Source organism: Maylandia zebra, linkage group LG6 (genome assembly GCF_041146795.1).
Source record: "Maylandia zebra isolate NMK-2024a linkage group LG6, Mzebra_GT3a, whole genome shotgun sequence".
NCBI lineage: Eukaryota > Metazoa > Chordata > Actinopteri > Cichliformes > Cichlidae > Maylandia > Maylandia zebra.
In genome coordinates, this window is record NC_135172.1 from 6,941,083 (window position 1) to 6,968,866 (window position 27,784).

Below are 27,784 nucleotides of genomic sequence, written 5' to 3' on the forward strand. Positions count from 1 at the left end.
AAAGTCCAGAAAGTCCAGTGTGTGTGTAAGAACCATATGTGTGGGTCAGTACTGTGTGGTGGTGTGATTGAGAGACCGTATCGCCTGCGGGAAGAAGCTCCTCCTCAGTCTCTCTGTGTTGGTCTTCAGGGAGCGGAATTGCTTTCCTGACCTCAACAGAGAGAACAGTCTGTTGTTGGGATGGCTGAGGTCCTTCACGATCTTCCTGGCCTTGGTCCAGCACCGCCTGCTGTAGATTGAGTGCAGGTCAGGGAGCTCGGAGCGGATGGTGCGCTCAGCTGACCGCACAACCCTCTGTAGAGCTCGTCTGTCCTGCATGGTGCTGTTCCCGAACCAGGTTAAGATGTTTCCCGCCAGGATGCTCTCTATGGTGCACGAGTAAAAGTTCCTGAGCACCTTGGAGGGCAGTTGGAAGTCTCTCAAGCGTCTGAGGTGGTAGAGACGCTGTCGGGCCTTTTTCACCACGGTGTTGATGTGACAGGACCATGACAGGTCCTGCGTGATGTGAACTCCGAGGTATTTGAAGCTGTCCACTCTCTCCACTGGGCACTCGTTGATGACGGGGGTCTGGTAGTTCCTCTCCTGCTTAGTGCTGAAGTCCACTATCAGCTCCTTTGTCTTACTGACGTTTAGAAGGAGGTTGTTCCTCTGGCACCAGTTCTCCAGATTCCTAATCTCCTTCAGGTAGGCCGTCTCGTTGTTATCAGAGATCAGGCCCACCACGACGGTGTCGTCAGCAAACTTGATGATGGTGGTGGAGCTGGTAGTGGCCACACAGTCATATGTGTACAAAGAGTACAGCAGGGGGCTCAGAACACACCCCTGGGGGGCTCCAGTGCTGAGAGTGGTGGAGGCTGAGACATGTCCGCCCATCCTTACTGCCTGTGGTCTGCCAGTTAGGAAGTTGGAGATCCACTGACACATAGATGAGCTGAGTCCCAGATGCTCCAGCTTGGTGGTGAGTGTGGAGGGAATTATGGTGTTAAATGCAGAGCTGTAGTCTATGAAGAGCATTTTAACATAATTCCCCCTTCTAGTGTCCAAGTGAGTGAGTGATGTGTGGAGGAGATGAGAGATGGCATCGTCTGTGGAACGATTTGGACGGTAAGCGAACTGTAGTGGGTCCAGTGTGTCTGGTAGTGAAGAAATGATGAAGTCTCTGACCAGGCGTTCAAAGCACTTCATCACTACTGAGGTGAGGGCTACAGGGCGATAGTCATTGAGAGAAGCAGGGTGGGGTTTCTTCGGGACGGGAACAATGATGGACCCTTTGAAGCATGTGGGGATCACCGACTGAGGTAAAGAGATGTTGAATATCTCAGTGAACACAGGAGCTAGCTGGTATGCGCAGTCTCTTAGGATACGACCTGGGATGCCGTCTGGTCCTGCTGCTTTCCTGGTGTTCACTCTCTTGAAGGCTCTCCTTACTTCATGCTCGGAGATGACGAGCACGTTTCCGGTGCTGGCAGTATCTTCCTGTCTGCAGCCGTTAGCGCCGCTAACACTGGCATTGTTGGAGACCTTAGCTGCAGCCTCGAAGTGAGCATAGAAAGTGTTCAGCTCGTCTGCCAGAGTCACGGCCGCGTTCGTCATACCGGTTGTTGGTGCTTTATAGTCCGTTATTGTCCTTAGTCCCCGCCACAGGCTCCTAGAGTCACTCTGTTGGAGTTGTGACTCTAGTTTCCTCCCGTAGCGCTGCTTCGCCTCTTTCACCGCCCTCCGCACGTTATATGACGCGGCTTTGTATGGGTCCATGTCCCCCGTCATGAGTCCCGTGTTGTAGGCAGCGGTGCGGGATCTCAGAGCGTCGCGGATGGTTTTATCCACCCACGGCTTCTGGTTGGGAAACGTTGTGATAGTCTTTGTCTCCACGGTATCATCCGCTAGTTTCCCGATGAATCCCACAACCGCTTCCGTAAACACGTTGACGTCATCGTCGGAGCTGTTTCTGAACATGCCCCAGTCTGCGTCATCGAGTGCGTCCTGTAACGCGGCCACCGATTGATCCGTCCAGCGCGCGACCTTCCTCTGAACCTGTGCTTTCAAGGAGCACTTTATTGTATTGTCACCTTTCTCCCTTACTATATGTCAATAGACCTCTCTGCATGGAATCATACTTGTTATTAATCTCTGGCTCTCTTCCACAGCATGTCTTTTGTCCTGTCTTCCTTCTCTCACCTAATCGGTCAGGACAGATGTCCACCCCTCCCTGAGTCTGCTTCTGCTGGAGGTTTCTTCCTGTTAAAAAGGAGTTTTTCTTTCCCACTGTTGCCAAAGTGCTTACTTGTAGAGGGTCATATGATTGGGTTCTTCTCTGTATGTATTATTGTAGGATCTACCTTACAATCCAAAGAGTTTAATTTTGGTCTCTTTCTGACCAGACTGTACTCTCAGTATTTCACAGGCTTGCCTAAATGTTGTTCAGAACCTTTAAGCATGCTTCAACATGTTTTTTCTTCAGCAATGAATACTTGAATGGTGAGCGTGCATACTGGCCATGTTGGTTGAGTGCACTACTTATTGTTTTCTTTTAAATAGTACCTGCTGATTTCAAGTCTTTCTGTAGCTCTCTTCAACTGGTCCTGCCTCTTAGACAACTCTCCAAAAGTGCTCACTGGGACCTTAAGTTGTTTAGAAATTTTTCTGTAACCAATGCCATTAGCTGGTGATTTCAGCCGGTGTCACGACTTTCTATCTGTGTCATTTCTTATTATTACACATAATTTATGGACATATATGATCTGATTTCTTTGCATGTATGGATTAGAGTGTTACAGACATCTGGTCATGTCATGTCATGTCAATAGCACGTTTAGAAATATATCTATTTAAAAAATTGGTTTTGTCTTCATTACATTTTACATTACATTTTACCAGGTGAATATTTCCCCAAAATGCAAAAAGAAAATATTTTTAACATGAAATTCTTAGCCACAAACATGTATGTGTTTTAAACCTAACCTGAATTATAAGACAGCTCTGGGGCAGTAGGTCGGGAAGGTATTGAAGATGAAACAAATGCTCATATTTAACAATTTTTTTCTCAGTTATTATGCAAGTAAATGTGGATACTCCAAAATTTGTTTCTTTTCAGATTAAACTGCTGATAATTTTATTTTTCTGGTACAAAGTTGAATGAAAATAGAATTTTCATAATTTTCGTAATCTCCATGTTTTATTTTGTATTATTGTGAGATATAACTATCAACAATTCAGAAATTGCCACAAGTTGCATTTTGCAATGAGAAGTTTTTTTTAAAAATTCATGTGTGTTCAAATAATGGATTTTAAAGGAATACTTAATTTTTTAAATATTTTAATTACCCAATGCTTAAACTGTCTTTAGTGTAGCTGCCAAATTACATTTCATGTTCAAGCATTGCTGCAGATTTAAAATTGGAGATGGCTCAGCAGATTTAAAAAAAAAAAAAATTTAAAAAAGAGAGGAAGGCACTCACATCACTTAGTGATGACAACAACATTATCATCCTTCCGGCAGACAAGGGTAGGTGCAGAGTATTGCTAAACCAGAAAGACTATTATGAGAAGATCTTGTCACTACTCAGTGATGAAAATACTTATGAGCCCCTGAAACAAGATCCAGGGAGTGGCTGCAGGAATAGGGTAATAGACTGTCTGAAGCAGTTAGAACAAGACAAGGCTATCGACTACACCAAGTCTGTATGGTTTACCGAAAATACATAAACAGGGTGCACCTTTAAGACCGACTGTCTGCATGATCAACTCTGTCACCTATAACATCTTTAAGTTTCTGGCTTCGATCCTCAACCCACTGGTGGGCAGCTCTGAACTCCACATCCAGAGCACCCTGGATTTTGTTGAGAAGGTGAGAGATGTAATTATGGAGGCAGATGAAACCATGGTCTTGTACAACGTTACATCTCTCTTCACTTGCATCCCAGTCACGGAAGCGTTGGAGATAGTCCGTAAGAGATTACAGGATGACACCAACCTCAGCAACAGGACCACTCTCAGCATCGACCAAGTGTGTTTGCATTTGCAACCGTGTCTTCATTCCACCTACTTCACATACAAGGGTCAGTACTACAGGCAGAAACATGTGTGTGCCATGGGTTCCCCAGTTTCACCCATCGTGGCCAATTTGTACATGGAAGAAGTGGAAAAGAGGGCTTTGCTATCCTACCCTGGAACACCACCAAGCCATTGGTTCAGATATGTGGATGACACCTGGGTGAAGATCAAATCTCAGGACGTACTACTTTTCACGGATCACATTAACTCGGTGGACCGACACATCAAATTCACCAGGGAGGATATGAAAAGTGGCAGGTTAGCCTTATTAGACTGTGAGATTTCCATCTGTAATGGGGGACATCTAAAAGCTGACGTGTACCGTAAACCTACACATACGGATCAGTATCTAAGGTTTGACTCTCATCATCCACTGGAGCACAAACTGGGTGTCATCAGGACACTACAACACAGAGCAAACACCATCTCCACTGACACAGCGGCCAGGGAGGCAGAAGAACATCACATCAAGAAGGCCCTGAGTAAATGTGGTTATCCCAGCTGGACTTTTGTCAAAGCTGGGAAGGCACCTAAAGAAAGCTCCGCCAATCCAGGAGAGAAGGACAACCGCTGCCCAAGCGAAAACCTGTAGTGATCCCATATGTGTCAGGAGTATCGGAACAGTTGAGACGCATTTTTTCTAAACACCGTGTCTCTGTGGGTTTCAAACACCTCAAAAAATGCTGCGCCAAAAATTGGTCCACCCCAAGGATCAGGTCCCCCGACACAAACAGAGTAACATAGTGTACGCTGTTAAGTGCCAGGAGGATTGCCAGGATTTATACATCGGGGAAACCAAACAACCTCTGGCGAAGCGGATGGCACAACACAGAAGAGCTACCTCGTCAGGCCAGGACTCTGCAGTCTATTTACACCTACAGGCCAGTGGACACTCTTTCAATGATGAGGATGTAACATCCTGAACAGGGAGGAATGCTGGTTTGAGCGCGGAGTCAAGGAGGACATTTACGTGAAAAGGGAAAGACCATCTCTGAATCGAGGAGGGGACCTAAGGGTACATCTTTCGCCATCTTACAATGCTGTGATTGCAGCCATTCCCCAACTCTCTGTGAATGGTACTCATGGCCATTGATCAGTGGGCTTTGATCAGTGGGTTTTGGTCAGTGGTTGTTGATCAATGGTCATGAGAATTTGCATAATTATGATTAAGGAACTGACCTCCCAGCCCATTGTTCCTTCAGTGGGCTGGTTTCAGTCATTATGCAAATGTACTGTTTATAAGATTGGGGAAACCTGCAGTCAGCTGAGACTGAAGAAGTCACTTGGATGAGTGACGAAACATTTCTCCCACAAAACGCTACGTCCAGATGAACAGAATCAACTTTTGGAATAAACAAAAAACATTTATCTGAAGTCTCACTTTGCTTCTGGTGATTCGACACATAATTTTTCATCACTGATCAAATAGAGTTGGTAAGATATACCACCACTGTTTCTGTCTAGTTGATAGTAGACTTTTCTCTCCACCTATCTGGGACTGTAAGAGGAACATGTTGCAAAAATAGTTGTGTTATATTGTTGAATGATCACTGTCTATTAACATTACAGATTACAACACTTTGCAGAACTAATAATACTTGCTGCCTAGCTCCCACATTAAGATTATTATTTTATTATTGGAAATAGCCGCTACTTTAATGCTAACTTAACAGACGGGTAATGTGGCTCTTGAATAACTGCTACAAGTTTAACAGTTGTGTGCAGTAGCCAAGTTAATGTTTATGATAACTGTTTAATACATTTTTTTTAGAAACACGAGCTTTAGTGACCTTTCAAAAGTCTTCATGACCCTAATAAACTTTTCTGGTTTGTAAAAAGTTTTCAGACTCAGATAGCACGTCTGGTATCAATACTACTGCTAATGTGTATCCAATAGCTATTTTGATTCATATCAGAGTATTGATTTCTATTGTAACCCTACTCCACAGAGTAACAGTGCTAACAACTGTACCACCATGCTATCCGTATAGCAGCTTCTATTTAGCTACTTTTCTTTGTAATTTTTTTTTGTCTTCTGTGACAGAGATGCAACATATAGGGTTCATACAAATATTTAAAATCAGTCAAAACAAGTCCCCTCCCCCAGAATTAACTGACTGTTTTTTATGCATTTGTCATATTTTCAAAATGTTTAACAGCTTGTGCTTTGCAGATTTAACTTGCAGCATTTGCAGATGTCATGCCCAACATGCCCAGTTCTGATAATTGTGACATTATCAAAATAGGGTTTTCCAAATGATTATCATGAGCTGGTACCGTAAAGCAGTTAGCAGATAGGGGTCTAATTTTAGTTTTGATCACAGTTTTGATCCAGCCAATCAAACCAAGCTGAAAAAGAAAATCCAACTGTTTTCTAGATTATCATCATTACAGTGTAAGTTAACACTAATAATTATGTAGCAGCCATCTGCATGTGAACAGTGAAAGTTCTATGCGATATCATTTTGCTAACCATGTAGAAAAGACAAATACTGGATACTAAGCACACATCATTTCCATTGTTTGCCATCTGATGATGGAAACAGGCCAACAGTACTTACCGAAGAGGAAATTAACTCTGCCAGAATAGAATTTGAAAGATTTCAAAACACGTATAGTAGTTTCATTTAATTGTTATTTAAGAAAATTTAAATGACACAGACACCATCATGACTAGTTCATGTCTGGTCTGGTATCACACCTAAAAAACATCCAGGATAACCACAATACTGTTGGTTTCACTGAACAAAAGTCTCCAATAGTATGTTTTGCATAGTTTCATTACTTCTTTTACACAGACACACACATATAGAAATATTATCAGTTGACTCTGAGTTGGTTGGATGAGAGACATTCACTGTTTTTTAAGGAATGCCCAGTAAAGAATGGATCTATAGAATCAGCTTCATTTTTGATGGAGAGAAAATATTGCTCATACTGGTAGCAGCAGTAACAAGATAAAAATCAACCTGCTCCATGATGTCTTTCACTTTATCTTGTTCGCAGTCCAGTATGATGCGTCGTTCCTTACGGATCTCCAGGTCCTAAAAAAATAAGACAACAAGCATCCAACATTATTACACAGTCTTTAAAGATTTGTGTGCTCACAGTACAAGATCAAATTGCATCTTCCTGAGGTGCAGTGCTGCCACATACTGCTTGACACCATAGGTTAGACAAAGATATTTATTATAACTAGCTACAAAACCCTGAAAAGCTTTCTGGAAAATACAAACTAAAAGCTTAAGCTTATTTTAGTATTTAAAACAAGCATATGTAAAAACAATAGATAACATCAAAGCAAAGTATACTCTACAATGCTGTACAGCTGCTACACTGTACAGCTGACAAAGCCCTTTTCCCAAGACATCACAGACCAAGTTTTGGTCAGGACCCATAGGCTTCAAATTGTAAGGCACTAGCTACTGTGTCAGTATGTGGTGGGAGTGGGAATGTGCTGAGCTAACTTTAGAATAAGTGCATAAAAGCATGTTTTTATTTTTTGAGGTTTTTTTTATGTCCTTTCAATCAGCGATCAGAATTATTGTCTAAACACCAAGAAACGTGCCCAACAGATTTGTTTTCCCAAGTAGACCATTACAGCTATTGCTATACGGTCCACTTAATTGTCATATTTGTTTTTATTATTATTATTATTATTATTATTATTATTATTATTATTATTATTATTATTATTATTATTATACGTTTTTATTTAATTTTCATTTTGAGTTATTACAATCAGAATGGACAGGACCGGGGACAGGAAAGAGAAAGAAAGAGAGGTTGGGAAGAGAGTTAAATGAAGGAGAGGGGAAGAAAAATAGAGGAAAAGAGGGATAGTGAGAGAAAAGACACTGAAAATCTGCTTGATCACCTGCTGAGAGAAAAAAAAGACAACCAAAAAGAAGATAACACAGTAGGGAAACCACAGGTAAATAATAAATATTGAATGTTACTGAGCAGCATACAGTACTAATAATGCATGAAATGTTTAGAGGCATCAGCCAACCAAAATAGTGTGTGTCTGTGAGTACCTGTTTGTACACCTGTGTGCACACCTGTGTGTGTGAGCGCGCTTATGTTCATAGGATTTCTCCATGTAAGCATCTAATAGTGGGTATTGGAAGCCATAGCTCTGCCCCCCAGGGCATGATGCAGGACAAAAAAACATCCATCCATCTGCTTCCGCTTTTTTCAGGTCGTGGGTGGGGGCTGGAGCCCATCACAGCTGTCTTAGGGTGAGAGGCAGGGTACACCCTGGACAGGTCACCAGTCTGTCGCAGGGCTAACACACAGAGACAGACAACCATTCACACTCACATTAACTCCCCTTTGGGCAATTTAGAGTTTCCAATCAACCTATCCTCACTAACTGCATGTATCTGGACTGTGGGAGGAAGCCGGAATACCCGGAGAGAACCTACGCAGACACGGGGAGAACATTCAAACTCCACACAGAAAAACCCCAGCCTGATGGTGGAATTGAACTCAGGAGCTTCTTGCTGTGAGGCAACAGTGCTGTTTGGCTTCTCTGAGTGTTTAGTCCATTTTAAATTCTGTTACCTTCTGTTAACCTACTTTCATGTGTTCCCTGGACTCCTAGACTCTGTTACCTTTCCTTCATGGAATTCCTTTTGGACTGCTTCCGCTACTATTTATTGTACATAATAAAGATGTTTTTTTTTCTGGAAAAATCATCATTCCAGAAGAGGGTTGTATATGATGAATGGAGGGTCCTTCACCAAGGGGAAGAGGTGGCTGTAGCTCAGAAGGATGCCCAGGCCATCAACTAATAAGAAGGTTGGTGTTCTGATCCCTGGCTACTCCAGTCTGCGTGCCAAATATCCTTGGGTGACATACTAACTACAAGTTGCTTTCTGATGCATTCACTGGAGTGTGAATGTTAGTAGTTAGGAAATAAAATGCTCAGATGCTCAGCACTATATGAGGACATTTTGCTTTTTAGATATTGATAAAATGTTTTCATATAGCTGGATTAATGTGACTATTTTATTTTCATGTCAAATAGTTGGACTGAGTGCTGGTGAAAAAAAGACTTGTTTTGTAAAAACACTTTTTTGAGAATTGTGAACATGGTTTAAATAAAATAACTGAAAAAACCATATGGAGTTATTTCAACATTTATCCACTGAACTGTGAACAAAAAATAAAAAGACTGAATTCTTGGAACAATTCTCCAACTCATTTGAAGAGAGAAAAAAAAGGAAAGAGAAGCTTGTTTGTTATAATCTAGCCAAAATAACTTAAATATTTCGGACTGTGTCATTTGCTAAATTACTATGGCATAGTCAGGATTTTCACATCAGGCCAACTGCAGTGCATGTACTTGCCAAAGAATAAATAACATAACAGAAGACACTGTTGAAAATGCTGGTTAGCAGCCTAAACTGATGAAAAAGCTGTTATGACCAAAACTTTAAATTTGTGTCTAAAATTTGATTTTCTCCGCCTCTTTCTTGCATTCCAATATAAGAGCAGAATACCAGTACCTGAAACAGGGACCGGTAGGCTTCATCCTTTCTCTCATCTTTCAGGTTTCCTACATTTATTGCAGTGACGACCCATTTTTTCTCTGCTGCAGTGTCCAGTATTACCTGAAGAGTCGAAAGACCTACACACACAGAGTCTCATTATTAATAATTAATAATTCATTAACTTATACATTTGTAGAACATATCTCTATCTCATTCTTTTCTATTTATATGAAGCATATTTCTCTGCCTTGCTGTGCTTTCTATAACTGTAGCAAGTTTCTGCATTTGCTTAACATTTTCTGTATTTACAATTATTTCAGTATCTTATCTTCAAAATTAAGCACTAGCAATATTTATGCGATAAATGATGAGAATTTCCTTACCTCGATCACTGTCATACAGATAGGCAAACTTTTCCCATTTGTAGTATTCCACTAATGAAACTAGTGGCCCCTTGATGTCCGGCCTCATTTGGAGAACAAACTGATTCATTCCTTCTGCTGGGAAAGAAGGTGTAATGAAGGAGACATGAAGTGTCTCACAAAAGGATGTGATGGTGTTGACCGATTTCTTGTCATAGAAGCCAAAAATGGCATAGACACCCCGAGAGAACTGGGAACAAACTAGGAAAGAGAGAAGAAGAGAAAGATTGTACAAATTAAACAGTGAGTTCAAAGGACCTGGGAAGAATATTTGCACTCATTAAGTGTCCCAGTGCCTTTATCCCAAATAAACACTAAACGCACACTTATATTTAATCACATTGAAGAACAGTTTTTTAAATTGGGGTACATTAATAAGCACAGTAGTTACAATAGGAGTGGGAATTCTGTGGTTCACAATAACAAGTAAAATAAAATATTTCTAAAACAAAGCAACACAAAAAATTTAAAAAAAGAAGTGCTTCTGTCCAATTAAAAGCTAGAGGGCTTTATATCTGATATAGACAGTGCTAAGTTTCTATAAGCTGCATAAAACAGTATAAGAGGCCAGGTGTAATAAGCTATAACCAGTTACACTTAAGAGAAGAAAATTAAAATGCCAGTTCCAATCATCTGTTGAGAAAAAATGTATGTATTTTGTGTCAGCATACATGATCCAGCTGTGTGGCTGCAGGAAGGTGAATTATTCTGAATGAGAGAATTGGTATTAAGTATCCCACTGTGGAAAGTGACGTCGGCGTGACGTCTTTCATAAATCATTTTCCAAATTTGGTCCACTGAAGGGGTTGTTTTATAACACCAGGCAACATCTTTTTTTTCCAAACTCTGCTGAAAGTATGTTGTTGTCAGCGGTACGGCCACGGTGTACGGGCTATTTATAGTCCAAATATGGTTGTTGTGGATGTCTTTTCAAAGTCAAACTTTGACTCACTTTAGAGATAATTTTTATAAACCAGCAGAACCAGCAGAAAAACCACAAACCTCTCTTACTTTCCATCACAACTTCTCCCACCTTCTCTCAACCTTAAAAATTAACTATATATAATGCAAATGCACTTTGACACATTGCTTCACAAATTTAAACGAGCAAAGGGAATTTCAATTTCAAAAATACTTAAGCATTATTATTTTACATTTTAAAATGGATTTCATCGTATGATTGGGTTTTTCTCTGTATGCATTATTATAGGGTCTACCTTACAATATAAAGCGCCTTGAGGCGACTGTTGTTGTGATTTAATAATGATAATGGATTGCATTTATACAGCACGGTTCCGGGCACCCAAAGTGCTTTACAATTCCACTATTCATTCACTCTCACATTCACACACTCGCTGTACAACTGGGGCAGACTGACAGAAGCGTGCCATTGGCCCCTCTGGCCAACACCAGTAGGTGGTAGGGTAAAGTGTCTTGCCCAACAACACAATGACCAGGACAGCAAGAGCTGGGGGATCGAACTGGCAACCTTCCAGTTACAGATGAGCTTCCCAACCCCCTGAACCACAGTCGCCTCAATTTGGTGCTATATATATATAAAACTGAACTGAATTGAATTGCCTACCTGGAATTGGCATAACTGTTATGCTAATTCCAGCATACAAGCCCCTGGTCAAAGTCACCAAACCAGTTTGTAAGCAGGTACATATGTGGTCTCAGAGACAATGGAAGACTGTTTTTCCACCACAGACTGGGAAGTCTTTAAACAGGCCGCCACACGTGACAACACCACAGACCTGCAGGAATAATCAGAAACTGTCATTTCCTATATCTCAGAGTGCATCGATGATTTCCCAGAGACCAGGACTATCACTATCCAGGCCAATCAGAAATCATGGCTCACAGGTGAGGTCTACAGGCTTTTGAGGGAGAGAAATGCAGTCTTCAAAGCTGGGGATTAGGTGAGCCTAAGAACAGCAAGGGCAAACCTGCATCAGAGAAGTGAAAAGGCAATACTCCAGGAGGATTTCGCAAAGCTGGACGAGCACAGAGGGACTGTGCTGCAGAACTCACAGATGTCTTCACAGACATCTTTAATACATCACTGAGCCAGGCTGTCGTTCCCACATGCCTCAAAGCCTCCACCATCATTCCTTCACCAAGGAAGTCTCCTCCCTCCTGCTTTAAGAACTACCATCGGATCACACTCACCCTCAAGTGCTTTGAACAGTTAGTCATGCATCCATTTAAAACATCTCTTGCCCCCAAACTGGATCCATTTCAGTTCATATACCGGTCAAACCACTTGACGGATGATGCATTCTCAAATGCCCTTCACTCAGCCCTCACACATCTGGACACTAGAGACTCATGCGTCAGAATGCTGTTCATAGACTTCAGTTCAGCATTCAACACGATCATTCCCCAGCAACTCATTCACAAACTGGATCTGCTGGGGATCAGGAACTCGCTTTGTAACTGGCTGCTGGATTTCCTGACAGGAAGACCGCAGACAGTACATGTCGGCTGCAACACTTCCAACACAAGAACACTGAATACGGGGGCTCCCCAAGGATATGTGCTGAATCCCCTTCTCTTCAGTCTGCTGACCCACGACAGCACGCCATCACACAGCTCCAACATCTTCATCAAATTTGCAGATGACACAACTGTGGTAGGTCACATCAGCAACAATGATGAGCCCTACTACACGAGTGAAGTTAACCATCTGGCTGAGTGGTGCAGTGACAACAATATGCCCTGAATGTGGAGAAGACTAAGGAGATCATCACACCCTGCACACCCCACTAACCATCAATGGTGCTGCTGTGGAGAGGGTAAGCAGCACCAAGTTCCTGGGTGTGCACATCTCAGAAGATTTCTCTTGTTCAAAAAACACAGCATCACTTGTCAGTAAAGTCCAACAGCAACTCTACTTCCTCCGCAAACTGGAGAGCAAGAGCCTCATTCCCATTGCGAGCACCTTCTTCAGAGGCACCACTGAGAGCAGCATCACTGTGTGGTATGGCTCCTGCACTGCAAAGTAACGAGTAGTGAGAGCAGCGGAGAGGATTGTGGGCACTTCTCTTCCCTCCCTCCAGGACATCTACTTCACCCGCTTCACCTGAAAGCCCTCTGCATTACAGGTGACTCCACTTATTCATCCAACAGCTTCTTCAGTTTGCTGCCATCGTAAAAGAGACTGAAGAGCTTCTGAGCCAGAACCAGCAGACTGAGAGACAGCTTCGTTCATCAGGCTGTTAGGATGCTGAATTCACTCCCTGCTCTGTCCCTCGCAACTCTCACACACACGAACTCCAGACCTGCATTCACCTCTTCCCTCTGAACCCCCCCAGACTTCTACCGACGCCTTTTCACTGACTGCCCCACCCCCACTTGCACACAAACTCTTGCCAAAAAGCACTCTGATTGTGTTGGACACTGTTGTTTATGTAAAATTGCATTGTGTTGTACATAAGACTTGCATTTTATTTTTATGTTTATATTGTTTTAGTGTACACTGAGGGCCGTGGGAGAATTGCAGTTTCAAATTCCTGTGTATCAGCTTTGAGGTTTCAGAGCATGTCACAGTACTGAAACAGCTTTAGTGAAGAATACAAATAATCTTCTTATATTCCTTCTTATATTTTATCATTAGAGAATGTTGTAGGTATTAGAGGTACTGCACTGCAATGGTTTAAATGGCATCTATCTAATACACTTCAATTTTTATGTAAATGAAGAGTTAATTATGGAGTTCCACAGGGTTCCATGCTAGGACCAATTGTATTTCATAATATGTTTGCATTAGGCAGAATCATTAGAAGGAATAGAAAACATTTCCCACTGCCTTGCAGAGGACACAATTTTTTTCTATCCATGAAACCAGATAACACACACCAATAAGTTAAACTACAGAATCATAGACATGTCCTTCAATGTCCATATTAACAAATATGTAGCACTGCTTTGTCCCATTTGCACAATATCTCTAAAATTCAAAACATCCTGTAAGAGTGCTGAAAAACCAGTTCATGCATTTATTAATCCTAGGTTGGACTACTGTAAGTCATTATTATCAGGACGTCCTACAAACTCCCTGAAAAGCCTTCAGTTAATCCAAAATGCTGCTGCATACTGTACTGAAAGGGACTAGAAAGACAGAGCATATTTTCCCAATACTGGCTTCACTTCAGTGTCTCCCTGTTAAATCCAGAATCAAATGTAAAATCATTCCTCTCACATGGAAGGCCTTGAATAATCAGGCCCTATCCTGTCTTAAAGACCTTACTGTACCGTATCACTCAAATAGAGCACTTTGCTCTCAGACTGTGGGCATACTGTGGTTCCTAGGATATTTAAAAGTAGAATGAGAGGCAGAGCCTTCAGCTTCCAGGAGATTTCTTCCTGTTAACAAGGGTTTTTTGCTTCCCAGTATCACCATAGCTCTTGTTCATTGTCAGTCATCTGATTGTTGGGGTTTTCTCTGTTTTCTCTGTATTGTTTCCCTGTTGTGATTTAGTGCTATATAAATAAAACTGAATTGAAGGGTTTAGGGTTAGGATGAACAGCCACAGCACACTGCACAACTATTGCTACATATTGCCATGTTTGTATTTTTTTAAATTTCAAGTATTATTCTAGACTTTTAAATAATGACCCAATAAAAATAATTCTTTTTTTTTTTTTTTTGTTTAAAAATGAAGAGATCAATACTTACAGCAGTTAGTAACAGCAAAGCTGTTGGCCACCTCCAGGTTATCTATGTGTGGAGTTAGCCTGAAATCTGCCATCCCAAACTGAACCATGCCAACTCGGAATGCACTGTACTCCTGATCTGCGCCTCTGGGAAATAAACCACCTGAGAAAAACAGAGACAGAAAAGGTCGTGATCATAAAGAAAAACAAAACTAAGTGGAGAAACAGGTTTTCTAGCTACAAACATGTTGAGATAGGGACATTTTTACCACTTTATGTCTTAAAAAACAACAACAAAGAAATTGCAATCCTTCATTAACAATTGCTAAATTTTATATTCGTCAAAATGTTTTTATAATGTGATATGGAATCTCAGCAGTTTAGGCTCTCCTTTTTCATATTTATTGAGTTATTTACTTTTTTGTTTGTTTGTTCTATATTAGTTCAAATGTTCTGCATTTCTCTCATAAACTTCATACCTACCTGACACCTCCTCATCACCTTTCTTCCATTTACCTACATGTCCACTGAAGTCTGCTCCAATCACCAGTCTTTTCCACATGGGGAAACTTTCTACCACTTCAGCTAGCTTACTTCAGAATCCTTCTCTCTCTCTCTCTCTTGTCTGACAACCTATGCATTAAGCCAAGCGCTGGCCAATCCCATATGGAAATCTTATTATTTATCAGCATGTTTGATTTGGTAAATATTTTACATTGGGAACCCTTCCTGACCCAGAACTCCCCGGTTGTCTGGGTTTAGGAACAGCAATAGAAATACTAATCAGTAATTCTGAGCTAGAGTCTGCCTGAGACAGAGATATCTATCTCAGGCAGACATTGTCTCTAAAGGACATATGTCCAAAAAATCGGTACATACATTCACCACTCCACAGTTCACTCACGTTTGTCCTGTTACAACTCAAAACAAAAAGGCAGAGTGATGTTAATTAAAAGAAACATAAACATTACCATTAGTAAGACTGTAGCAGAAGTGGAAGGTAGATTTATAACACATAGCTCTCTGCGGTATTTCACCTTTAACAATGGTTTACCTTGCCTTCTTTCGCCTCTGTCAGTGCGCCCCAGGGTGGCTGTGGCTACAATGTAGCTTGCCATCACCAGTGTGTGAATGTGTGTGTGAATGGGTGGATGACTGGATATGTAAAGCGCTTTGGGGGTCCTTAGGGACTAGTAAAGGGCTATATAAATACAGGCCATTTAACATTCCTTTCAACACAACCTCACATGTCTGAAGTTATTTTTTTCATTTCCACATACTGTATTACCACAACTGGTCTAAAAGCACACAAAGAACATAACATCGGAGTGGGTAAAATGTGATTTTGTTTACTATGATGTCTCTAATGAATCATTTTTATAATTTGAAATGCAAGTATAAATCAGAAATTTCAGAAATGTATGCACATCCAATGGATGTGCTGGGATGCATCATTAGCAGTGTTGGGTAAGTTACTTTAAATGAGTAACTTAGTTACATTACTAGTTACTTCTATCAAAAGTAACTGAGTTACTTCAAGTTACTCGTTACTTTCAGAGTAACTAGTTACTAGGGAAAGTAACTTTGGTTTTACTCAAAATTCTCTTGCTAATCTGTTGCTTCCGTAACTGGATACCCAGCAAGATTGCCAGTCTTCTAGCTTGCTTACTTGCCACAAGTGCACTGTGCCACCTACCAATAGAAAGGAAAAAATAATGTGCACATTTCCACCTGATTCTATCCTAGCCTGCTTTTTACATCCAACACAAAAACTGCAGTCGCGGTGCTTTCGATTGTACTCAGAACTCGGAAATTCTGCCTTCTGAATAGGAAGATGTAGGTAACACCAGACTGCAGATGAGCTGCATACAGAGCTGGACTGGGACAAAAAAATCGTCCCGGGCATTTTGACTAGAGACCGGCCCACCATTATAGCAAATATCATAAAGCCTTTGAATGAAAACAAACGCTGTTGTGACAGTGATGTACACTGTTCTGATGGTTTATATGTATCAATCTATCAATTGTTTGTTGCAAGACTCAGATAATTATTTTTTTTAAAGTGAGACATTTTAAATGAGAATAAGAAAGTATTTCCTTGTGCCCCCCTTTCCCTTTTAATGCCCTACATGGACCCCTGGCAACACTTTGCTAGACCTGCCCCTGCACAGTTACCAGCTGTCAGCTACTTAGAAAAGGATCCTGGTGTTATTTGTCTCTCAGAAACAGTTCATAACTTCCCTTCAACTCATTCATGTTAACTAAAAGGTAAACCTGTTTCTCCATCACAGCTCTGATGATTCAGTAAGGACATCTCCTGGTTTCATCTTCATGTTTCCCTCTCACCACATAACCAAACCGACATCATGACCAGCAGCTTTACAGCTGTGGCTCCAGCAAACATCAGCTGATACTAGAAATTAATATTAAATAAATTCTAACAACAGCTGATCAAGCTTAAACGTGCTGCTGTTGTTTACCGCGACATCCGCTGGTTTCCTCTTTCATGGCGCAAAGTGGGCGATAAATAAACAAGAGAGAAAAGCCGATCAGCTGATCATTGATCAGTTTCATGATTGAAGTACAAACAGGAGAGGGAGGGTGAGAGGATGAGAGAAGAAGAGGCAGCTGTGCAGCGTAAAGACGCAGAGTAACTCCAGCTTTGTGTCTTTTTCATTGTAGCTGAAGTCCGGGACAAACTGTTCCTTTTCACCTCAATACGAAACGCATGATATTTTCTCTGAATACGAGACGATTCCGTTTTTTACGGGACGTCTGGCAACTCTAATAATTAACCTTATGAACAAAACAAAGTTCAACATCAGTAACATAGCACCACCCAGCTGTATAGAAACTCCCTCATGCTAGCTAGCACGCAGTATGAAAAAGTCAGCATAACGAAAATAAACTCCAACTAAACTTGGTTTATATCTGACCCAGATGGACTGCAGGTTATAACTTCTTACCTGAAGTTCAGTTCACCTGACACTCTCGGACCAGCGGCCGCTTCGGGTCTGTCCTCTTGCCTCCCTTTCCCTCATCCACCTGCTGGCCTCCACCACTTGCTAATGTTATTGAATCTGTGGAAGCTCCACGATAGCCACCACACGAAGTAACGAATAACGAGCCCATCTAAATCCCAGTAACGAGTAACGCGTTCCCGGTTTTGGCATAATAACTAGTTACCGTGCTCGTTACCAGAATCCGGTTGTTCAGTGATGACGCGACGAATCCTACTTCCGGGTCTAAAGTAGTCTGCGTTTAATATGGCATTTGTGTTGTTAACATGTTTAATGTTATGTATTTTCTTCTATTTGATCTCAAAAAGCTCCTAAAACAGTCAGCGATCACTGTTGACCTCCCTCGGCTTTTATTACCGCTAATCATTTATTTAAGCTCAGTTTTTAAAACCTTAGGATGTAACTACAGCCCAGCCCATGCAGCAGTATATGAATGACTAACCTCGTATTGTGGATGGATTATCTCAGTTGTTCTCCTGGCTGAAGTTTGGTCCGTTTACAGCATCCTGCCATGCGATTACATTTGTTCCTGACCACCGAGAACACTCACGGTAACTTTTATCAAGTGGAAAAAAAGTTAGCTTGTTTATATTATGCTAACATAGCTGTGTCGCCAGCGGTCACGTAGCACATCATTATATACCAGCTAGCCCAACTTCAGTAACCCTACAAACCTCACTGCTGTTTAGTTTTCTGTCTTCATTTATGCTGGAAGTGATAGCAGAGCTGTACGTTTGAATTTGTTTCCAAAACCCCACAGTCAGGACATGCTATATTGTATTTAGATAGAAGCTAGCGAGCTAACTTCCTGCTAACTTCTAACTCCGTTAAATGTCATAAATTCCGTTTTCATGGATGCCTGGATGTTAAACTCAATTGTTACACCTGGTAGAGCAGAACGCTGATCATTTTTATTAAAGATGAAAGAATTTAGACAGTTTTTCAACTCTCAGTAATGCCATAGTGATCGTTTGATATATGGACCTGCAGCGGAGTTTAGACCCAGACACGGCTAGTGACGTCAGACTGAACAACCGGATAATAACGTAGTTACTGTAACGTGTTACTTAATAACGCGTTAGTCCCAACACTGATCATTAGTGATGTATCCTGGGTTCATTAGGTGTTAGGATCTTACAACATCTTACACCCTCGCCCAGGTGACCCAGCCGAGGTTGATCATGCCCTTGAGACTGGCCGGTGACGCCTCTGCAGCCTACTTCCACAGGGCATGCTTGCTAACCCTCCAACACTCTTCCAGAACACCCTGGCATTTGGCCAGCTACCTTCCAAATGCCCTCTATGTGGTCTCCAAGGAACCATCAATTCTATCAGAGCTATCTGTCTTGAGGCCTCTGACATTATCACAATATCTGGGCACAAAGATGTTTCTGCAATGTGTGCTGGATTGTGAGCGTTAGGTTGTTGCTTATTTGCTGTTATCACCGAGGAGATGCTTTCACCAGCTACCATCAGCAGCTGGTCATGGTGCAAGCAGCGGTATAAGGACTCGGTAAGATATCATATACAGCTTGGATGAGGAACTTTTATCACTACTTCTTAGCCAGTAGATTGCTGTTCTTCAAATTGGATCAAATCAAGCTCAGTAGACAACCCATGGTTGGACCTAGGACAAGCATTCTGTAGAAAATTAAAAATCTCTGATTTGCCTTTTATTAGCTCTAGAGTTAAGAATCATAACTGCCTTAAAAGTCTTTGCAGAAACACTTCGAGTTGGATATCCTGCTGGGAATTTCTAAAAAAAACAAAGTCTTCCTTTACCTCATGTAAACTGACAACCATTTGAAACAATCCAAATGTGTGTCCAGAACATGTTATTCAAGAGAAAACTTATTTTCATTCAAAGAACTTTTATCAAATTATGGAATCAGCAACAGTAAATTTCTTGAATATCAGCAAGTCCATCGTACAGAAAACAGCCGTCAGCTGAACTTAGAAATGCATACATGGGCAAGAGCATTTTTAAATCTTTGTATCCCTAAATTGTTATCAAAAAATGTTATTGTTAAAAATCGATGACTCAATTTTACTTCCAGGGCCCTATTTCAGGAAGCCGGTTTAGTGCAAACTCTGAGTAAGTATACCCTGAGTTAACGAAAACTCTGGGTTTTCGGTTTCACAAAGCGAGTTTAGATTAATTCTGAGTGAGTTACTATGACGACACACTCCGTGAAGCTAACCTGCCCCCTAGCAGGTTTACTTCAACTAACCCTGACTTTCTCCGCCTCTTTGTCGGAAACCTGACTGTGGGAAGTGTCAGACATGGCGTGCTCCTTCCTTGAAGAGCCAGTAGATGTTGAAGCCCAAATTCTCCGCAGAGCTCTCCGCCGGGAGAGAGTGATTAGAGCGCGTTCGGACATTTTATCATTTCCTGATGATTTTCTGTGTGAACGTTACCGTTTTTCAGCACAATCTATAATTCATTTGAATAACATCCTCAGGCCTAATATTGCTCATGTGACACATCGCCGACATCCTCTCAGTTCTGTACATATTATTTGTATTGCACTTCGGTTTTTTGCAAACGGGAGCTTTCTGTATAATATTGGTGACACTGAGCACGTTTCCAAGGCTACCGTCTGTCGGGCAGTCAGGAATGTTACAGTTGCACTGAAACGTCTCCTGTACTCGTTTGTGGTGTTCCCCGGTCATAGACCCACAAGATTTATCAAAGAGGGATGCCACAAAATTGCAGGTATCAGGATGAACGAAACTTAATTCATGATGTGGTGATATTTGAACTACTACTTAAATTTTACATTTATTCTCACGGTTCCCAGGCGTGATTGGCTGTATACAGTGGGGCAAAAAAGTATTTAGTCAGCCACCGATTTTGCAAGTTCCCCCACTTAAAATGATGACAGAGGTCAGTAATTTGCACCAGAGGTACACTTCAACTGTGAGAGACAGAATGTGAAAAAAAAATCCATGAATTCACATGGTAGGATTTGTAAAGAATTTATTCGTAAATTAGGGTGGAAAATAAGTATTTGGTCACCTCAAACAAGGAAAATCTCTGGCTCTCACAGACCTGTAACGTCTTCTGTAAGAAGCTTTTCTGTCCCCCACTCGTTACCTGTATGAATGGCACCTGTTTGAACTCATCATCTGTATAAAAGACACCTGTCCACAGCCTCAAACAGTCAGACTCCAAACTCCGCCATGGCCAAGACCAAAGAGCTTTCGAAGGACACCAGGAAAAGTATTGTAGACCTGCACCAGACTGGGAAGAGTGAATCTACAATAGGCAAGCAGCTTGGTGTGAAAAAATCAACTGTGGGAGCAATCATCAGAAAATGGAAGACATACAAGACCACTGATAATCTCCCTCGATCTGGGGCTCCACGCAAGATCTCATCCCGTGGGGTCAAAATGATCATGAGAACGGTGAGCAAAGATCCCAGAACCACACGGGGGGACCTGGTGAATGACCTGCAGAGAGCTGGGACCAAAGTAACAAAGGTCACCATCAGTAACACACTACAACGGCAGGGAATCAAATCCCACAGTGCCAGACGTGTTCCGCTGCTGAAGCCAGTGCATGTCCAGGCCCGTCTGAAGTTTGCCAGAGAGCACATGGATGATACAGCAGAGGATTGGGAGAATGTCATGTGGTCAGATGAAACCAAAGTAGAACTTTTTCGTATAAACTCAACTCGTCGTGTTTGGAGGAAGAAAAATACTGAGTTGCATCCCAAGAACACCATACCTACTGTGAAGCATGGGGGTGGAAACATCATGCTATGGGGCTGTTTTTCTGCCAAGGGGACAGGACGACTGATCCGTGTTAAGGACAGAATGAATGGGGCCATGTATCGTGAGATTTTGAGCCAAAACCTCCTTCCATCAGTGAGAACTTTGAAGATGAAACGAGGCTGGGTCTTCCAACATGACAATGATCCAAAACACACCGCCCGGGCAACAAAGGAGTGGCTCCGTAAGAAGCATTTGAAAGTCCTGGAGTGGCCTAGCCAGTCTCCAGACCTCAACCCCATAGAAAATCTGTGGCGGGAGTTGAAAGTCCGTGTTGCTCGGCGACAGCCCCAAAACATCACTGCTCTCGAGAAGATCTGCATGGAGGAATGGGCCAAAATACCAGCTACTGTGTGTGCAAACCTGGTAAAGACCTATAGTAAACGTTTGACCTCTGTTATTGCCAACAAAGGTTATGTTACAAAGTATTGAGCTGTATTTTTGTTATTGACCAAATACTTATTTTCCACCCTGATTTACAAATAAATTCTTTACAAATCCTACCATGTGGATTCATGGATTTTTTTTTTTCACATTCTGTCTCTCACAGTTGAAGTGTACCTCTGGTGCAAATTACTGACCTGTGTCATCATTTTAGGTGGGGGAACTTGCACAATCGGTGGCTGACTAAATACTTTTTTGCCCCACTGTAGATGGCACTCACATTCCAATCATTGCTCCTTCAGTAAATGAAGGAGACTATGTGAACAGGACGTCTTTCCACAGCATTAATGTGCAGGTACATAGTTCCCTGTAGCATTTCAAACTAACAAATTATTTCATTATAGTAATGGATGCTAATTTGTGTTCTCTGCACTGTGAAGATCATATGTGATGCTGCCAACATTATCACAAATGTGGAAGCCAACTGCTCAGCCTCTGTGAGTGGTGGTGGAGGAGGACCCCCACCTGTTTTTCGGGCCTCCACTTTTTTTTTCTGTTGGCTATAACGGGTCACATTTGAGCATACAGAGTAAGCAAATATGTACTTGTAATGTGCTCAGATAATTTCAATAAGTGCTTACAGAAAGAAAATTAATGTAGCCTCTAACTGCAATTGATTTACATCGGACAAACAGACCAAGCACTATGGCTCATAATACAATTACACCTTACCTGTTTGGACTATATTTTTATATTTCATTTTTACTTGCTGCCAGGAACGTTTGGGGCCTGTTGGGTTGCACCTGCGCTCACATCACATCACAAAATAAAATGTATGAAATAAAAAATAAAATAAAATATAATAAAATAACGTGTTAAATGGGTGGAAATCCCTAGATCAATGTTTAAATTAACACTCACGCATTGACTCTGTCGGCTTTGTTTTGCCATGCATGCTCTCTTTCTTTTGCAGCTGAGGCTGCGTTACTTTTTTCCCGCAAAATTTGCATGTTATCGGCATATGCTGCCATCAGAATTTCGGCCTGTAAAATACATTGACCGTGCCTTCTTTCCCTCCGTCTCCATGGTGACTCGCTTAATCTGTGCTCCACTAATCAGGGCTTTATGTATCCTCATGCGCGCGCTTAACTTGGGGTTAAAGCAACTCCGCGTTGATTGAACTAATTGTTATCAGCCTTTCTGAAACCGAATATTCCGAGTTGGACAGTTTGGGGTTACTCAACCCTGAGTATCGTTTTTCACTCTGAGTTTTCTAAACCGGCTTCCTGAAATAGGGCCCAGCTGACTAATGGGAGCGAGATCTCTCCATTAAGGTTACCTGGACACACATATGCTTAAATACGATCAAAATGTTGCAAGTCCCAACTTACAACTTACACAAACCTCTCCATAGAACACACTATACATGTTCCAAGTGGGCATTATACACTCAAACATATGCACCCACTGCACAGACAATTCTGGAGCCAGGAACCTTATGCATACACATAAACATACACACACACACACACACACACACACACACACACACACAACACAAGACGGTTGATTTGTTTTTCTCTTCCGGGTGCTGTTTGTGATTGTTTTCTTGTATGTTTTTTTTCTTAAACTTGCAGCTTTTGGCGATTTATTGCTTCTCTGTTCTCTTTATCTTTTTATATATTTTCTGCCCTTTTTTTCTCTCTCTCCTACTTTTCAGCTTTGACACTGTTATGTTACACATGTACTGTAATAACAGAAATAATGTTCATAGAAATTAACAACTTAACATGTAAAAGAAGCACATGAACAAGAGTAGCCAAGAGAGAATTTATAGAGCTCATCTTGGAAAAGAAAATGTGTTTGTTACCACGCTGCATTCAGATCATAATTCTGATTGCAAAAGCTGCCAGACAACAAAGGCTAGAAATTGTTTTTAAACTTAAGACATAACTGACTCCATCTAAGAATAAACACACATAAACTAGCCTACTGGACACAAGAAAGGAGGATATGTTAGTGTTGGTGGTGATTAGCTCATGCCCATCTAGCTGTCTGTATGGAGTTTGGATGTCTGTGCGTGTTCTCTGTGGTTACTCAGCTGTTGTGCCACAGTCCCCACTTAGCAGGATTATTTTAACAGGTGATTGTAAATTGGCAATATGTGCAAATGTGACAGTAAATGTAGGGCTGGATATTCACAAATCTGGAAATACATACTGTATACATAATTGACAGTTATCCATACCTCATTTATTTCATGATTTTATTTCATTATATACCTGTGGCACAGTGATTAGCACTGTTGCTTTACAGCAAGAAGGCTTGGATTTCATCTCCACTATGTGGCCGGGGCCTTTCTATGTGGAGTTTTCATGTTTTACCCGTGTTTGTGTGGGTTCTGTCCGGGTATGCTGCATGCAGTTAGAGGTATTAGGTAAACTGGTGATTCTAAATTGCACATAGGTGTGAATGACAGTGTGAATTTTTGTCTGTATCTATGTCTTAGGTCTGCAACAGACTGGCAACCTGTCCAGAGTGGTACCCCGCCTCTCGTCCAATGGTTGCTGGGATAGGCTTTGGCCCTCATAAGGATAAGCAGAAGAGAATGAATGGATGAATCTGCACTCTGCACATATAAATATAAATATGCTTTATTTTCTGTGTCATGTTGCTATTGTCTGTTTGTCTACTCTGTTAAGGACACAAGCTAAATTACTTGTATGTGTACACATACCTGATATTCTACACTATAATCTACAAATTGTATAGAATATACTATATTTCTGAAATATTATGTTTTAAATTATGGCTCCACAGTGTAATTGTTCACACATTTGCCTACAAAGTGAACAATCCCCTGTTATATCCCGGGAGGTGACAAATCCCTTGGGTTGCATCAACACAGGCATCTGGCATAAAAATGTGCCAAATCAAACATGCAGAGGTTCCTGCAGTGGTGATCATGTGGGAATAAGGGCGCGTCTTTAAGTAGCTTTATACAAATATTTCCACTACACTTTGTGTAGTTTGTCTACTAGAACGATTGTCTCTGGCATCAAGTCATGCATTCCAGAACTTCAGGTGAAATGGAAATGTTCATACATGCTGTCATACCTCAATTACTGTCCAGAATGCTGCTTCAAGGATTTGCACGGAGTCCTCTATAAGGTAATGTGTGACGTCTTTACATAGGCTAGTCATAAAGTAGGATTGGTAAATGCACTGTTCTTGTATAGTGCTTTTCTACTGTACTTGAGTACTCAACAAGCTTTATACAACATGGTGCATTCACACATTCATGCAGTCACTTTTTCCTGTGCCTAAGTTCTTTCTATGTAGTATTCAAACACATTCCCACTCTCATGAAAGCATCAGAGAGCATCTTGGGGTTCAGTTTGCAGGTGGTGCCTCTGGTCACATTACAGAAAATAAAGAGACTGCTTTTGAGGTTGTAATATCCAACCTGTGGAAGTTGGTTCAAAGTTGGTATAAAGCTGTGTTGTTTTAATGTTTCAAATATATACATTTTTAGAACATTTTCTGATTCACTATCTGTGATTTGCTTAAAAATGTTAATCTTTTGGTTCAAAGTTTGAACATATGTGCTTTTACCTTCATATATCATAGTTTTCAGGCCATTTTGGCACATTGGAATCTGAGGCCATTCTTGAATATACCTTAAAAACAATTAAAGATAAAAGTATGACATTTATATTTCCCTTTCTTAATTTAGATCTATAATTTGAAAGAAATACATTACAATATCTGAGATTTCACTAGTTAAAATATTTTAAAAATCCAGGGAAGGTAATAAGGTAATAACCTGAAATTCTTAAACATGAAAATTAAGAAAATTATATTTTCATTCAACTTTTATGCTCAGCATTTATTCAGACGGTTATCATACCCTTTCTCTGATCTCGCCTTACCTCTGGCAGCCGTGGCATTGTGGTTAGAGTTGGGTTAAGGGGTTAGGTGTTAAGCTGAGGTATTTAGGGTTTGTGTCTTATTAGCATCAGACTACCAATTCTGTCATGTGGACACAGCAGCTGGGTCTTGCAAGACTACATTATTATTCTAGGGGCCATGTTATTCATTGCTAAGTATATAAATTACTTGCTTGATGTTAAATAAGGAAATGGACTTCATGCCTATGAATAAACACAATTTAGTCTATGGGAAGCACCAGCACAGTTTGGTAGATTTTTAAGTATTTTTTACTTCTTCTTCTTCCTTCCCCTTTAAATTAATAATTTTTTTTAAATTACTATTGATATTTCATGTGTTTTCATCATAGCACATGAAATATAAATCCTTTGAAGTATACATATATAATGTCTGCTTCTCTGTCTCCGTTAGGTTAGAATATATAATCATTTTTCTAAAGCTCCCATTCCTTAATCAGCCCAAAGATACTTCTCTTCTGCCTGATTGCATTCACAGACCCATATCAGCAGTAGCATCTGGAGACTTTGTGGAACTGTCTTGATGTGGCAGATAAGCTGCCCATTATAGATAGGTCAGCAAACCCTCTGCTTAAGAAATGTATAATTTTGTCTTATTTCACAATTGATTTTTTTTTCTATTTAAGAGCCCCTTGCAGGTTTAGAGTAAATATTGTCAAATGGCCAGACTACAAAATCAGCAGTGTTTGAGTTCATATCTTTGCAAGCATTTATACTTTGAAATGCTGGACTAATTCGTCATATAGTAAAATGGAAAAACTTTGGGGAAAATACCTTTCATTGCCTCCATATAGTCTTTAAGTGTCATTAAGTGCCAGTCTTAATCCTATAATTTACTGCCCTCTTGATGGCCACAGTTAGTTGTTGTCTTTGGGAGCTGGACTTCTGGACTACCAGTAACGGAAATGGTGAGCTAACACGTTTAACATATTGATAGATCCTAAGTGTTTTACCATTTTTTAAGTAGTGTGTCTCACAAAATCAGTTATTTGGCAAAACCTTTGCCACCCAACACCCCTCTTTAGACACGCTCCTGCTATAGCTATCACATTATTAATGCCATGTCACTCCTAAATCAGACATCATCAGAAGCATACTACATGGGCTGAGGGCAAAAAGAACTGGAGTGATGCTTAGTGATCCATAGTCCTCTTTAGGGTGGAAGAGAGTGATACAAGAATGAGCCTTTAACCCAAAGGCTCATGTTTGCAAAAATAATATTGTAAAATGCCAGAAATTTAAAAATTACAGAGATATTTTTCTAATGTTTGCATATTTTCCAGAAATATTTAAGTAACATTTTCAATAACATTTTCAATACTCTCATAGTGAAATTATTGTTTGCAACGTGTTATTCGAGCCTTCTGAATTTTAGTTACATTAATAAATTTTAATAAACCTTAACCAAGGTGTGGAAGTAGCTTTTTGTGAAAAGCTACATTTTTAGACTTATGCAGTCCTCAGAAGACAGAATTGGTACAACAATGTCTTATAAAAGTTTCAAATATAATTTAAAATTTGTTCAAAATATAAATGTATGTTTTAGTCTACTCCAACCTTGTCTTACTAAATACGAGCCAAACAATCCAGCTGAACCAAAATTTTAAGTTCAGATGGAAAAACATACCTACTCCACAGAGAAAGGGCTGCTGTGATATTTAAAAAACATTTTTTTAAAAAGATTTTCCAGCACTGCATCATGTATGTAAAGTAAATGTAAAGTATGTAAAGTGTAAAGTATGAGATTTATAGTTCAAATGTAAAAGCAGTGTAATGTGACTGAGGAGGAAAAACTCTGAATAGCATAAAATACTGTAGATTTGAAAGCTAACTAAGTGTAATAATGGAAAACTTTACACAAACAACCAGTAATGTTCATTATATCTTATTCTAACATTTTAATGAAATGCTGAAAATCACCCACTTCCACTAAGGGCTTGATGGATATAGGTCCAACAAGAAATGCAGTTCAGGAAATAAGTCTCATGTGCTGCGTTTCAGTGAGC

General features: G+C 40.7%; 1 protein-coding gene across 6 annotated transcripts in view; it reads right to left on the minus strand.

Moving 5' to 3' along the window:
• The window catches only part of LOC101477932 (glutamate receptor 2), a 116,846-nt gene that overhangs the window by 88,401 nt on the left and 661 nt on the right, over window positions 1-27,784 (minus strand). For all 6 annotated transcript variants that reach the window (XR_013098825.1, XR_013098826.1, XM_024802864.2 and 3 more), the window contains exons 2-5: window positions 14,655-14,795; window positions 9,935-10,174; window positions 9,567-9,688; window positions 7,023-7,097 (exon numbers count right to left, since the gene is read on the minus strand). Coding sequence is in view for 4 of the 6 variants with exons in the window: in XM_024802864.2 (XP_024658632.1) it covers window positions 7,023-7,097; window positions 9,567-9,688; window positions 9,935-10,174; window positions 14,655-14,795 (578 nt within the window). In the remaining 2 variants the exon portion in view is untranslated. The remainder of the gene's footprint in view (window positions 1-7,022; window positions 7,098-9,566; window positions 9,689-9,934; window positions 10,175-14,654; window positions 14,796-27,784) is intronic.